At 42.8% G+C, this 13122-nt stretch overlaps 1 protein-coding gene across 1 annotated transcript in view; it reads left to right on the top strand.

Annotated features, from left to right (window-relative positions):
- Positions 1–13122, top strand: part of SSH2 (slingshot protein phosphatase 2) — a 100477-nt gene that overhangs the window by 25586 nt on the left and 61769 nt on the right. Inside the window, 1 exon segment of the mRNA XM_050908707.1 lies at positions 9960–10003. Coding sequence (XP_050764664.1) covers positions 9960–10003 — 44 coding nt within the window.

The following is a 13122-nucleotide window of genomic DNA, read 5'->3' as shown; positions in this document are numbered from 1 at the left end:
TTAAGCAGGTATCTTCAGGGTTCTGGGAGGCATTAAATCTAGCAAAACGTCATAACTATGTTAAATATCTGCCTTTTCTGTCATACTTGTGCAGTGTTGAAAGACCTTCTAAAAGTTAGAGGAGAGGTCTATTCAGGGAGACGATAGATTTTTTTTTTTTTTCCCCCTTAGTGTCTGTAAGTGTTTAGAGATGATATGCTACTACACAGTTTTAGAGAGAAGTTATGTATAATATACCTTTGGTGTAGGGATATTTAATGTGAATATGTATCTACAATGTTTGTATTCTTTTTTTTTTTTTTTTTTTTTTTGCCTTGGGTGCGTCTCTGTGATTAAGGCAAAAGCTGTTGTACTCCCCATCAGTCAAGCTTATTTCACTGCAGAAATTCAATTGACAGTAATCTCCTTTTTAATCTGTTCTTGTGGCGTAGCGTAGCAGGCTGTGTCACACTGTATTTCTCATCCTGACTCTTGCTGTACCAGTTGGAGGCTTTTAATTTTTGTCTTCAAGTGTTTGAGTTTTATTTCTGCAGTTTTTAGTGAGGCCTAATCTAAACAAGGTTTGCATAAATCTCTTAGCTCCAGCGGGAAGATGAAAGCTTTGATAAAGAACTTGTTTTTGTCTCTCTCCAGAGCAGGAGCGCAATGTCTTTGACCTAAATATACCAATTACTGACACAGCAAAGCGATACAGAAAACAATCTGGAAGGAATGCCAACCTCTGAATGAACGCTTGGCTGCAGAAAGCTATTGCTTATGCGGAACCTCAAACACAGAAGAAATGTGAGGAGGAAAACGGTGTTCATTCAAAACGTTTCATGCAAATAGTGATGGGTGAGAGAAATGGCTGGAGAAAGCTGCTTGTTCACCCCTTATCCCTATAGCTTTGGAGAGGTAAAAGCACTATGCAAAACACAGTGCAGTTCTGCCCTTTCCCGTTTGTGGCCTAGTTTGTTCAGCTTAGCTTTTTGAAGAACTTTTATATTAAACTTAAAGGCTTCCTGGTAGCAGCTTCTATTTTTAAAAAGTGTTTGATGGCAAATGTAAGTATTTCAAAAAGTAGCAATGAGCTAGCTCTCTAGAGCATACTAGGTGACTTTATTAATTAGTTACATAATTTTTAATAATGGTTAAGGTTAACCATCTCCAGAGACTGAGGATTCTGAAGTGAACTGGTTTTCAATTCAGCTGTGAGACCTATCCTCTATACGTGAGTACTTGCACATCGCTACTGTGTTGATTGTTTCCATAATATACCAAATAAATCGGTTCACACAAACTGCTGCAGACTTCTGGTTGTCTTTGTTCTCCATATTGCAGCTGTGGAACTTGCAAAATCTGGCTGCCCATTTTTTTGGTGGTCAGATCACCCTTTTTAGTACCAAACTGCTACTAGACACAGTCAGGCTGGAAATGGTGCCTGTTACAGTTTGGCATCCCCCCTCCGGCCCCGAAAGCTCTAGCTGTAGCCTTGGGCTTCTTGAAAGAAAAAAGGGAACCTTTGATCAACCCAGGTTTTCGAGTTAGCCCTTGTTTCTTTTTACCAGCCAGAGTGTTGTTGCTGGCACTTCAGCCTTACTGCAAATGCAGTATGTGTGGGCTTTTTGCTAACACAGTTTATTTGAGATTGATACAACTCAGACTACTGTATGAAAGTCTCTCTGCTACAGAAATGTGTAATAGATATTTGGCAATCTGACTCAAAACATTTGTCTTACTTTATTCCAGCAGATGATTTGAGATTATTGATAGGACCAGCCTTGTGCAGGGCCTGCTGTTGAACAGGCATCTGTCAAATATTTCATCTTGGAAGGTGTTGAACTTCATTTCTCTGTGATGTCCTTGCACAGATCCTGGTCCCCTGGACTTCAAGGGCCTCTATTCAGTTGCTTCTTTGGGCATCTAATGCCAGTCCCGTGCAGATGTCGGATACCCCAGGGCATCTGTAATGTCACCATGTGTCTGTGTCAAGAGTTGAGTTGAGCCCTAAGGAATCTGAACGTCCAGTGGATGCTCTTATCTCTAGGTGGCTAGTATTGCATTAGAGGAAAGGCTGTGGGTGCAGCAATGGCACCCTCTCTGCAATACTCGACCGGACTGGGTTATCCATCCGTTGGGTAATAGTTGGGGGAGGGTGGTTTTTGTGCTGACTTGCTTAATACTTGCTGACACACAAGGAGAGCTCCTGTATGGAGAAGCTTGCAATGCACTGTACAGCTGTAGCCCAAACAAAGATACGCTGGGAGACTGGTGGATGCTATAAAGGGGAGTATTTGCATGGTTTAACAACTGGATCGGTGCCTGGATGCACAGCCTCTGATGTGACTAAAGCAGCTGCCTTCTTCCCAGCAAAGGTCATGTTCGGCTCAGAGGCACTTGGTGTGTGTTTGAACAACTGGATGGGATCTAGCCAAGGAAAGGGTAGGCAGAGAACTAGAAGATTGCTCATTTAATTACAAGCCTTTTCTTTGTAGTACCTCCTTTGAGACTGGGTCCAGAGTTGCTCACATGATGATGAAAAGTGAAAAGCCTCTCTGATGGCATGGCTACATCTGAATCTTGCTGCGGGTTTGGGGGGGATCTATATTAACTAGTCTTCTGTTGTATAAATAAGAAACTGCCAGTTGCGCTTCACTAGGAGAGGTGAAAAGGCTTAAAGTTCTTTGTCTCGCGTAGCTTCTCACAAAATAGCTTCTGCGTTCTTACTCTTGCACAAGGCCTCTCTGCCCATTAATAGGGATCTTTTTAAAAAAAACCAATATTGACTTTGAAAATTAACAGCTTCAGGAAATGAGAGTGGTTTCACATCCACCTCTTGGTTCTGCCTTCCTATGAGGAATTTGGGATCACTTGCTGCTGGTGTTTGTTGCTGTGCAGAGGATTCCTGTAAAAGGGGAAAGCGTACCAAACAATGAAAATAATGAAGTTGCCCACCCAAAAAGCAACACCTAGCCAAGATTTAGAAAATGGAGAAGGGGGAGAGAAGTTCTGTAATGTCTGAAGTGTGCACATCACAGCTATGAGCAAAATGTTGACTTGTGGGGTGAAAACTGTCTAAATTGTCACTGCTGTCTTGATACTGATGCCTGTGACCACTCACACTCCTGATAAAAATGCTTCCCACGCATTGTCTATACAGTCAGGTATGTTGGCATAAAATCATATGTAGCAAGCAGTTATTAAATTGGAATCTCTTTTAAGGTTTGGAAGATGTATTTTTAGGGTGTAGTCTGTGTGAAATGTTCCTTGGTTAATAGAAATGTAGTGAATGTTAGACGCGTGACTTACGCTAATAATCATATCTCTTACAGTAAAAGAACTTGCCGTGATGTTCCTGATGTTAAATACAGGCAGACAGCTCCAGTCCCTGTATGTAAAAATGCAGATTGAATCTTGTTTATCATTACATCAGTCTGCAAAAAGGAGATTTATAAGAGCAGAATTGTTTGTGTGACATGGAGTGACTCCCATTGTATAGAACAGAATAGGACTCAAAAAATGTCTCTCCTCTCCCTTGCCCTTTTGATGACAGATAGTTGGCAGTGGATCAAAGCACAAACAGGATTAATGTTTTGCATTCTGTCCTACATGGCCTGAAAGGAACAGAGATGGAATTTTTCATCTTTCACTTTAAACTGCATTTCATATCGTGGCCTAGTTTAGAGCTATGCAACTCATTCCTTCCATTTCCCCCAAGGCCTCAGTTTCTGGTCAAGGAAAGCAGGGCATGACTCCCTCTGGACCTCATCAGTGCTGCTCAGTTTCCTCCTTGTGTCAGGCTGGTGGAGGAGGCTGGTTTGAGGCTGGAGCAATCCAGCATGAGGAATCTCCAAGTAGCATTTGTGGAAGCTGCTGTCTCTTGCACCTATTGCTGTGGTTACAGCACGGGTGCTGCAGGGCACGGGGAACCTGGGGCTGGGGCAAGATCCAAAGTTCTTGCTACTGCCTGTGTGAAGGCAGCTTTAAAAGCTGAAGTGGGTCACTGTCACAGGTCACAACTCCAAATGGCTGGTTTCAGTGTCCAAGGATGCTATCCAAGCATGTTTCTTCTCAAAGTGTAAACTGCTTTCTCAAAGATGTCCTCAGAAAGGAATGTTTTGATCTGCTTTTTGGCTGAGGAGTTGTTGCACTGGCAGCAGTACTTCCTCCTCTTTGGAAATATACTGAAAATGGCAAGAAAATTTGAAGGTGCTTGTTTTAGTCGTCGTGTCAGTATTGGAATAATTTCCTTCACTGAAGCTTGCACTTGACCATGCATTGGGCATGTCTTCTCTGTCCTGCCCTCCCCTCTAGTGGGGTGACTTGTCATTGCAGCTTAGTTTTGGCTGACAGTTACTAAGGTTTTTGTGATGCTTTGCAGCTGCAGAATTACACAGTGACCAGAACACAGCGCAAAGAACTGTAGGACGGGTATGGTATACACTGGATGGTAGCATGGACTTGTGGAAGAGGAGAAATAGTAGTGGTGGGATATGTGAAATATTGGGAGCATTGGCTGTATCTTCTTTCATACTGAATGCCCTCTGTCCATGAGAAGGTATGGATGCATTTGCAAAGGAAATAGTTGATGGGATGAAGAGGATTCAGATACCTGAATCTGACCACTCTGTAAATATCACGACGAAACGTGAGATACAGGGAAGGAGTAGGCTGCAGGCTGGTCAGAGTTGCTGATGAGAAGAGGAGGAGGTTAGTGAAGGTTGGTTTTGTTCCAGATAGCATCCCAGGTACTGGCAATGGATCTCTTGCTCAAATCGCACTTGTCTACAGTTCTGTTTTTGTAGACAGTCAGCTATATTCTGAATAGATGTGCTTCTCACACAAATCTGCTACATTTATGTCTAATATTAAACGAGATCTTGTAAGAGCTTCAGCAGAGACAGATGGTAATTGATTGGGCCATGTCTAGCCTCCTCCACACTGAGCTCTTGAGGGCTGAATTTTGAGTGGAGCTAAGATAATGAGCTGCATATTTCAGCATCTTCTCCTGTCATTTGTGGGACTTTTGGCTATGGCATACCAGGCTTGCCAGTTGCTGTGACGAGGATTTTTTTGGCATGTGGAAATGGCCATTCATTATAATACTAAAAATGTGTGCATAGCTTGGGTTCCTGAACAGTGCAGTAGAGATTTCAAGTGCTCTTTCTGTTGTTTTACCTTACTGTGGGCTTCAGGAACTTGTTCTCTAGCTAAATATATGCTTTTGAGCTGTTTTGGCTTACTCAAAAACCCCATCATGTCTTTAGCTATACTGCATGTAATGAAACCCCTTCCTCTCCCCTCTGCCCTCTTCCTCTTGCCCTCCCAAGTCAACTTTTTTGTCAACCCACAGGGAACTCATCGGAGCTTGTGCTCTGGCAGGATCTGAGAAGTTCCAGCAATAACAAACCCACCCACAACAGCTAATGGTGTTTTCAACAGGACTTGAGATAAATAATAAATTTGTTCAAAGGAATCTAACTGCACAGCTGATACTGGCTTCCAGTTTCTTGTCTTGCTGATCTTGTTCAGGACATTTAGCACACCAAGTCCTTAAGGTGATTGTCCTGGTTTCAGCTGGGATAGAGTTAATTTTCTTCCTAGTAGCTGGTACAGTGTGTTTTGGATTTAGTGTGAGAATACTGTTGATAACACACTGATGTTTTAGTTGTTGCTAAGTAGCGCTTATCCTAAGTCAAGGATTTTTCAGTTTCCCATGCTCTGCCAGCAAGCAGGTGTGCAAGAAGCTGGGAGGGAGCACGGCCAGGGCAGCTGACCCGAACTAGCCCAAGGGGTATTCCATACCATAGAGCATCATGCCCAGTATATAAATGGGGGGGGGAGTTGGCCAGGAGGGGCGGATCGCTGCTTGGGCATTGGTCAGCGGGTGGTGAGCAATTGCATTGTGCATCACTTGTCTTTTCTTGGGTCTAATTTCTGTTTTTGTTATATTCCTTTTCATGACTATTATTGTTATTATATTTGTATTGTTATTGTTATTTTTTATTTTAGTTATTAAACTGTTCTTATCTCAACCCATGAGTTTTACTTTTTTTTCCTGATTCTCCTCCCCATCCCGCTGGGAGCAGGGAGGAGTGAGCGAGCGAGCGGCTGCGCAGTGCTCAGTTGCTGGCTGGGGTTAAACCACGACAGTGATGCAGCATCCTGAGTGAAAGATGTTGTGGTTCTAGTATCTTATGCTCGAGTTTGTCATCCCCATCTAACACCACCATCCTAATGCTGTGAGGCCATTACATCAGGTCATGCAACCCAAAGTAATGGGCTGGGGTTGGGGATTGGGCAAAGCCAGTGGTGGTAACTGTAGTGCTAGTGTCTCTCTCAGTTTAATAGGGCTGATGATACTTGACTGAGTGACCCTTCAAAAATCTGAATCCTCATCCTGCAGATCTTGTGTGCATGTTTTATTTGTGGGTTTTTTTTAACTTCTGCTACAAGTATTTCTAATATGTGGGTCCATTAAGGAGAACCCATTGAGATGTGTTGCGAGTTGTCCACTGCTCTTAGCAAGTAGTAGTGTAAAGGCCATGCCACATCCTCTGTTTCTGCAGGCAGATCTCTAGAAGCTAGTGCAGAGTCTGCTCAGGATAACACAGAGGGACCTATGCTCTCAAACGCAGGGGCAATAGACAGTTGTCTGCACTGGGACAGCCCGAGGTGAGTTTAACTCTGCATGCTATACCTGTTTGCCATAACTGGTGTGTGGCACTGAGGTAGTGGCCTGTGTGGCTTCTGTGGTGATAGCAGCTGCCTGGCTAAGAGGAGCACTGTGTGATCTCAGGGATTGGAGCTATCCTTTTCACCACATTATTTTCTACTCCAACCCACTGGGAATTGCCTGCACTTTCCAGTACTGGGGTGCGAACTGAATATACACTCTCCTAGGAAGTGCTAGTAATTAGGATTACAAATTTAGGGAAAGAGGAGCAGGGCGAGGAGGTATGAGAAGTATTTAGGACTGAAGTAGATTTTCTTTGCTTGCTCTAGAAATGTAGGTGCTTACTGCTTTCATGCATGCAAGATAGTTGAGCAGTGGCGAACTGCTTGGAAGTACTTGATGTCTTACTTTTGCAAACTTAAAATGCTGCTGTTACCACCTGTCAAGCCAAAAAGCAGAATGAGCGGCATGGTCCATTGAATAGCTACTGCCCCTGAGGTGTTAAGCAACACAGTGGAAATGTGTGGAGACTTTGGCTGTGTGAGGAGCACGGATCGCCAGGACAGCTGTCCAGTGTCTGGAGCTGTGGACAACAAACTGTCTGGCTTAGATAGGTCCTGAGCCAGTGTGGTTATTGCAAAAGCTTGAATAATGGAAAGTGACTCTATGCCATTGGATTCTTCTTTAGCAAGGCCAGTCTTGAGTCTGTATCCCAGAGAGTATCCCAGAGTGTCCTGCCAGCCAGGGAACGCAGCTGAGACTTCATCTCAGCAACAAGGGCTTGGCTCCCTGGTCTGAAAGAGCTCTGTGGCTGCTCATGTGATGGCTGCTCTTCATCTGCGTGTTTGCACCCTTCTGAATGATGCTGCAGCTTGTTTTCTGTTGACTGTGGAGTTCATTGGTGTTTTCATTTTGAAGGGGTCGGGAATGCTAGCTTCCTTACCAAGCTGCTGAGCTAATTCTAAGGTATGATGAGTAGAAGGTATTCCTGCCAGCTCTTGCTTGTTGTAGATGGCCTGCAGGTTTTAGCTTGAATTTGTGGTTGCAGGTGGCTCCAAGTGAACTGCTTCATGGTGTTCTAGTTCTGTTCTTAGAAATAGAAGACCAGTAGCAAGCGTGCATTTTCTAGTTATTCTTGTATCTCACAGATTCAGATCATTTAAATAAGAGAGAAACAGAATATCCAGCAGGAGTATCTGCATTTAACTCTGTATTAAAAAGTGAACTGAATATGACCTTTGCATCCAATACGCACAAAGAATGTAGTTCAAAAGATTCTCAGGAAAAAACATCTGTTTATATGGTTATCTTACGGAAACTTAACTTTTCCACTCCTTCCCTTTTCTGACCTTGATGCTTATATGTGTTCGTTTCTGTAGGTTTTGTAAATGTGTCTATTCCAGGAGCTCTCCCTCTCCCGTTGCTTCCCTTCCTCTCCTGCCCTGGGCGGCAGGTAGGTACATGTCCTCTTTGGTGGGGCTGAACCAGAGGCCTGGGGACGTGCAGTTCCTCATTTCCTTTTTTCCACTGACTCCATTTGGAATTGACATTTATCTCATTCCCCAGCCTTCCCCTAGCCCATGAAATCTCTTACACACCTTTCCTTAGTTTCTATCTGTGTGCCGTGCTATGTAAAACAGAAAGCAATGTATGCATGATAGAGTATCTTCCAAATTGCTCTTCTGAAGCAAGCTGAAGAGGAAGAAAAGGACAGTTTCCCTTCTCAGAAGAGCTGTACAGTCTCCCCTGGGGTTGTTCATGGGAGAACGTTATTGGAGCCTATTGTAGAGGTGTTTGGGCAGAGGGCAGTGCTGGGGAGGAGAGCACCGTGACTGTGTTGGTATAAATCGCACTTCATCCTTGTGTGAAACACCACCACTCTCTGCTGACATTTTGGCTTCAGGTTTCAGCTCTTCTGCAGGTGTTTGCAGAAAAGCAACTCTGGACTTTCTTTATCCCTGCTTTCCTGTTTCAGAAGCACAGTAGAAGTGTATCATTTTGTGTTTGCCTTCAGGAGTATTATAAAGTGACCCATGAGTTCAGGAGTAATGCAGTGAACATGACAGTTCACTATTGCCATGGTATAACATGTGCCAGCATCTTTGCTCGTGAGAGGATGTGTTCATCTTAAATGATGATGGGATGAGTGATAGAAAAAGGAGAGAAATGGAATAACTGTGCTGGAGCTTGGTAAAAGTTAGATAGAAGAGCTCTGTAACCAGTTAGAAAAAAAAAATGAACACTTCAGAGAAATAAGTGCCCACCGCATGACTTCACTAGTAAAACATTAGCACCTCCGTTGTCATAGTGGCACAGGTCTCTTGCAACCAACTACTTGCTGGTTTGTGTCTTGAAAAAATGACCAAAATACATGGTTCTATACTGAGGTCTTGCTCTTTACTGTGGGTCAATTCTGTGCAACTCCTGTTGGAGCGTACGCTTCTAGCAAATAGTGAGCACTCACTGGAGAGATCTTTTGCAGGAGGGAAGCCCAAAGCAAGCTAGGCACAAAATTATCTATTTGCTTCCTTTGTCACCTTGTGCTGAACTCTGGTTTTCTTGGGATGCCCCTGCCCTGACCGAACGCTTGGTATGTTTTAAAATGTGTTTGCTCCTGCAGACCTACACGAACATAGTAAGTTTTCACTGATAAAACAGATCCTATACCCCATCTCCAGCCAGTGCCTGGCAATGCATATGTAAATGTACTGTGAAGCGGAATTAATTGCTGAGATCTCTCTACTGAGGTATTGCTTTGGGCTTTAGTAGGTAGGCCTAGTAAAATTCCACAGCGCGTTAGAGATTGTGCATATTAATTTTGCATCTAAAGCAGCGTAGTATGTCAAATTTCTACTTTCTAGTCTATCTGCGCTCACCCAGTCCTATTTGGCAGGTTTATTACTTGCTGGTTTTGTGGATTCTTACACTCGATTGCTGACACTGGCCTATGAGTTAATATGATCTACATAAAGGTAATAAAAAAAACCTAGAGTTTTTTGGCCAGAAGTAAACTATGTGTTTGGTTCTTGGCCTGCCTTGTTTGGCAGGGGTCATTGGAAGTCCATGCAAAAGCATGCTAAATCCTGCAGTGGCAAAAATTCTTGTAGTGTTGAGTTTTTAAAACGGTTTTGAGAGAACATGAAGTGACAACTGAGCAGAAAGTGAGTTCGTCCATAGTGACAGCTACATGCAGAAGCAGTGAGAGTTTCCTTTGCCTTCTACAATCAAACCAGTGAAATGCAAGTCGTTGGATTCTGCATATATTAAAGCATATTAACTTTTTTCTTCTTTCCTATGTATGCAGGAGGCAGACAGTGGGGAAGAAGAATGCCGGTCCCAGCCCAGAAGGTAAGATTGTCACTTGAGACTTCCAAGAGTCCTCGAGGATACCTTTCTGTGTGAAATGTTCCACGGGGGGTTTTGTTGTTGTTGTTCTGGCACATTCTGCAAACATGCATCATTTTCTGCCTATTGTTAACGTTGCACAACTGTCTTGTGTACCTTACTGAAAAACATTTAACTATGGCCTAAATGATGCTCCCAGTAAAGGGGTTGCTGCAGCAGGAAACGGGAGAAGTCAGATTACACACTAAAAAATATATATGGGGAACAGTTCACAAAGATGTCAGCAAGTATATTCTCCAAAACTGTTCTCTGCATCCGGGAAGGGGTGTCTTGCCTGCGGACATGTTCTGAATAAGATGGTGATACTCTGCTTCTCTGTGCATGTGGAGACTTTGCTTATATCTTAGGAACAAATCCTGGTTGTGTTGTTCCTTAGCTCCCTCCAATGTTGTATGTTGTTTCTCAGGATTTGGTCCATCATCAGAATATTCTGAGAGGAATAACTATACTAATAAACTCTTGTTCTCTGGTTAAAAAGTCTCTGTTGCCATCAAGAGCTGAATTGCATTACTCTAGTTAGCAGGAATATCATAGGAGAGACTTCAGCAGTGATAGTCATCCTCTAGCTCTGTTTCTTCTCCTGGTTAGGCCCTTGTGTACATCTTTGGGATTTGTGAAAAGTTGTACTTCTAGAAGCTGAAGTTCAGGGTGATCCTATGCCATAAGGGCACCTGCTGCTTAAAATAGCATATTCAATGGATGCATAGATATTTGCTACTGATGCAGGTAGTCAAATACCTACTCCAAAGTTAGGAGAACACTGAGAATTTGCAGGGATTTTTTTTTTTTTTTTAATTGGGATTTTTTTGCATGGAGATATTCACCTTTTGTAAATGCTGATTTCAGTGCTTCAGGAAGAACCTTTTTTGATAAATGCTTATCCCTAAGAACCAAACAAACATTGAAACTCAGCTGATTGAATAGTGACAAGTATTAATGGTGATTTTATAATGTAGTTGTAGTCTTAAGGGTAGACTTCTTGAAGCCTTGTAAACTTTGTCTCCCATCCTCTAAGCCATCAAAAGAATTATTTCAGCTAAACTTAATAAAAGCAAAAACTGTATATACCAGGTAACTTCTCCAGCAGCAGGAGCACTTTCTTGGCTTAAACTGTTCCAGTCAAATTTTATGAAAGGCGTAAGATTCCCTCCGGAGGGAGTAAAAGGGAAATGAAGTTGAAGTAGTTCTCCCTTTTATGAGCTCTTTGGCTGTTACAGTTCTTTGCTTACTGTTGTTTGTGTGAGTAGGTAACAAGAGAAGCTGTAATTTCTAGTATTTAAAAGGCCTGAACAAGATTTGGGCTTTGGGTTTGGGTCCAACTTGGATGAATCTGCAAAAGAAAAAGCTGTCCTGGTTGCACATTCCCATGATTTCAGTGTAGTCCTGCAACTGTGTGGCCTGGGGAAGGTGACTGGTCTGTTTCCTTCAGTTTTCTACCCTTAAATGATGATTTAAGAATTGCTGTTTCTTCATTTTACAACTTTCATGACTGAGAGGAAAGCTGGAAAGTAGAATTCCCAAAGGCTCAAACTGAACTCAGCTAAACTCTGATTTTTAATTTCACTCTTAGCCTTCCAGCAGTCACAAGATCAACTCATGACTTGATCTCACTATACATACTGTATTGGAGGGGATGGGAGGTATTTAATTGTTGTGGGCACTTAGCAACAATTGCAGGTTAGGTTTGAAACGAGCATTTTTTAATATATTATAAATAACTTCCTGGGGTAGGAAATGACAACCTGCTGTTGATGTGGTGATCTGAACTCCGTGACTCCTGTTGCTGGGGTCAGAAAGCTAACTGAAACCAAGATCCTTCTTGGGGAAAACAAGGGGGTGGGTGTTAAATGTGTTTGATTACAGTAGGATAAAAATAATACGGTCAAATGAGGTAAGTAGTCAACCTGGAGTCCTGCTGTGGAGGAGCAGCAGATGTCTATAAACAGCTTTTAAATGTATCTAATCCCCAGTTTTCAAGGGAACATAGCAAGCAGTAGCTATTAAAAATCCAGGTAGTAAAAAGGCAATGGACTGAGTTTGGCTTTAAAAGCAAAGGTACGTTATCAGCTGCAATGTCACCGAAGTAGCACTCTGCAGCAGCCTGACATTCCTAGCTGCCTGCCTGGGCAAGGCCAGGCTGGTGAAGTTCTCCTGAGGCATAATTCAGGTGACCTGGCTGTAGCTACAGTCAGCGTTTGGGGTGGGATTCTTGCTATTTGTAAAATTCTTCTGACAAGGAGTCCTTTTCTCTCCTGCACTCATGTAAAATTTGTTCAAACACTACCTCAGGGTAGCATGGTTGGCATCAAGCGTGCCCAAACTCATCCCATTAACTGGTTCTGTTAACTGGACATTGAATGCAAGAGTACTACTGTGGCTAAAAGCATGTTTGGGTTAATAAAATAACCTTTCAATATTTATTAAATAGGATGTTAGTGCATAGAGATGTTAATGCTTGCAAGGGAATTAGCTTAAGACCTACGCATAAGCACATAGACATGTTTGGTGTCAGAAGATTTTTGCAGTGATCAGTCTTGAAGATCATTGAGTACAGCCTTCATTTCCATCCTCCTGAGTCCCCATGTCTCTGCACAGTCTAGGGATTGCTGTCTCAAAAGAGACAAATGTTCCACTTAGATCCAGCTCAATAGCGTTGCTAGTCCTGTGGCTAGCAATTTCTAGATAGCTTCTTGTGTTAGGTTTCTGCCATTTATCTCTTCTCACTGACGAGATATGGGTTATATATTGAGGTGAAGGGGAACATGCAGAAAAGACTGGCAGTAGGACAGCAGGAGTGACTAGTGCTTGTTGAGCAGAGACTATGAAGAGCAACCAGTCTAAAATGTCCTCCAAAGACGCAGATAAATGAGTTTCAAACAGGAACTTAAACTTGTAGGTAGGTACAGCAAGATCATCATACCTAAAACAAATAATCTGTCTGGGTGCTGACCAGTTCGTGCTCTTTAAGATCTAACACCACGGAGGACTGTGATTGCATGGACTCAAGTCTCGCAGACAAGGGAGAGGAAGTGTGTGAAAACATTGTTTGAACTTAAACCTGC

Source organism: Gymnogyps californianus, chromosome 20 (genome assembly GCF_018139145.2).
Source record: "Gymnogyps californianus isolate 813 chromosome 20, ASM1813914v2, whole genome shotgun sequence".
In the NCBI taxonomy this organism is placed as follows: Eukaryota; Metazoa; Chordata; class Aves; order Accipitriformes; family Cathartidae; genus Gymnogyps; species Gymnogyps californianus.
Note: the sequence above shows the minus strand (reverse complement) of the source record. Positions and strands in the feature narration are given on the sequence as shown.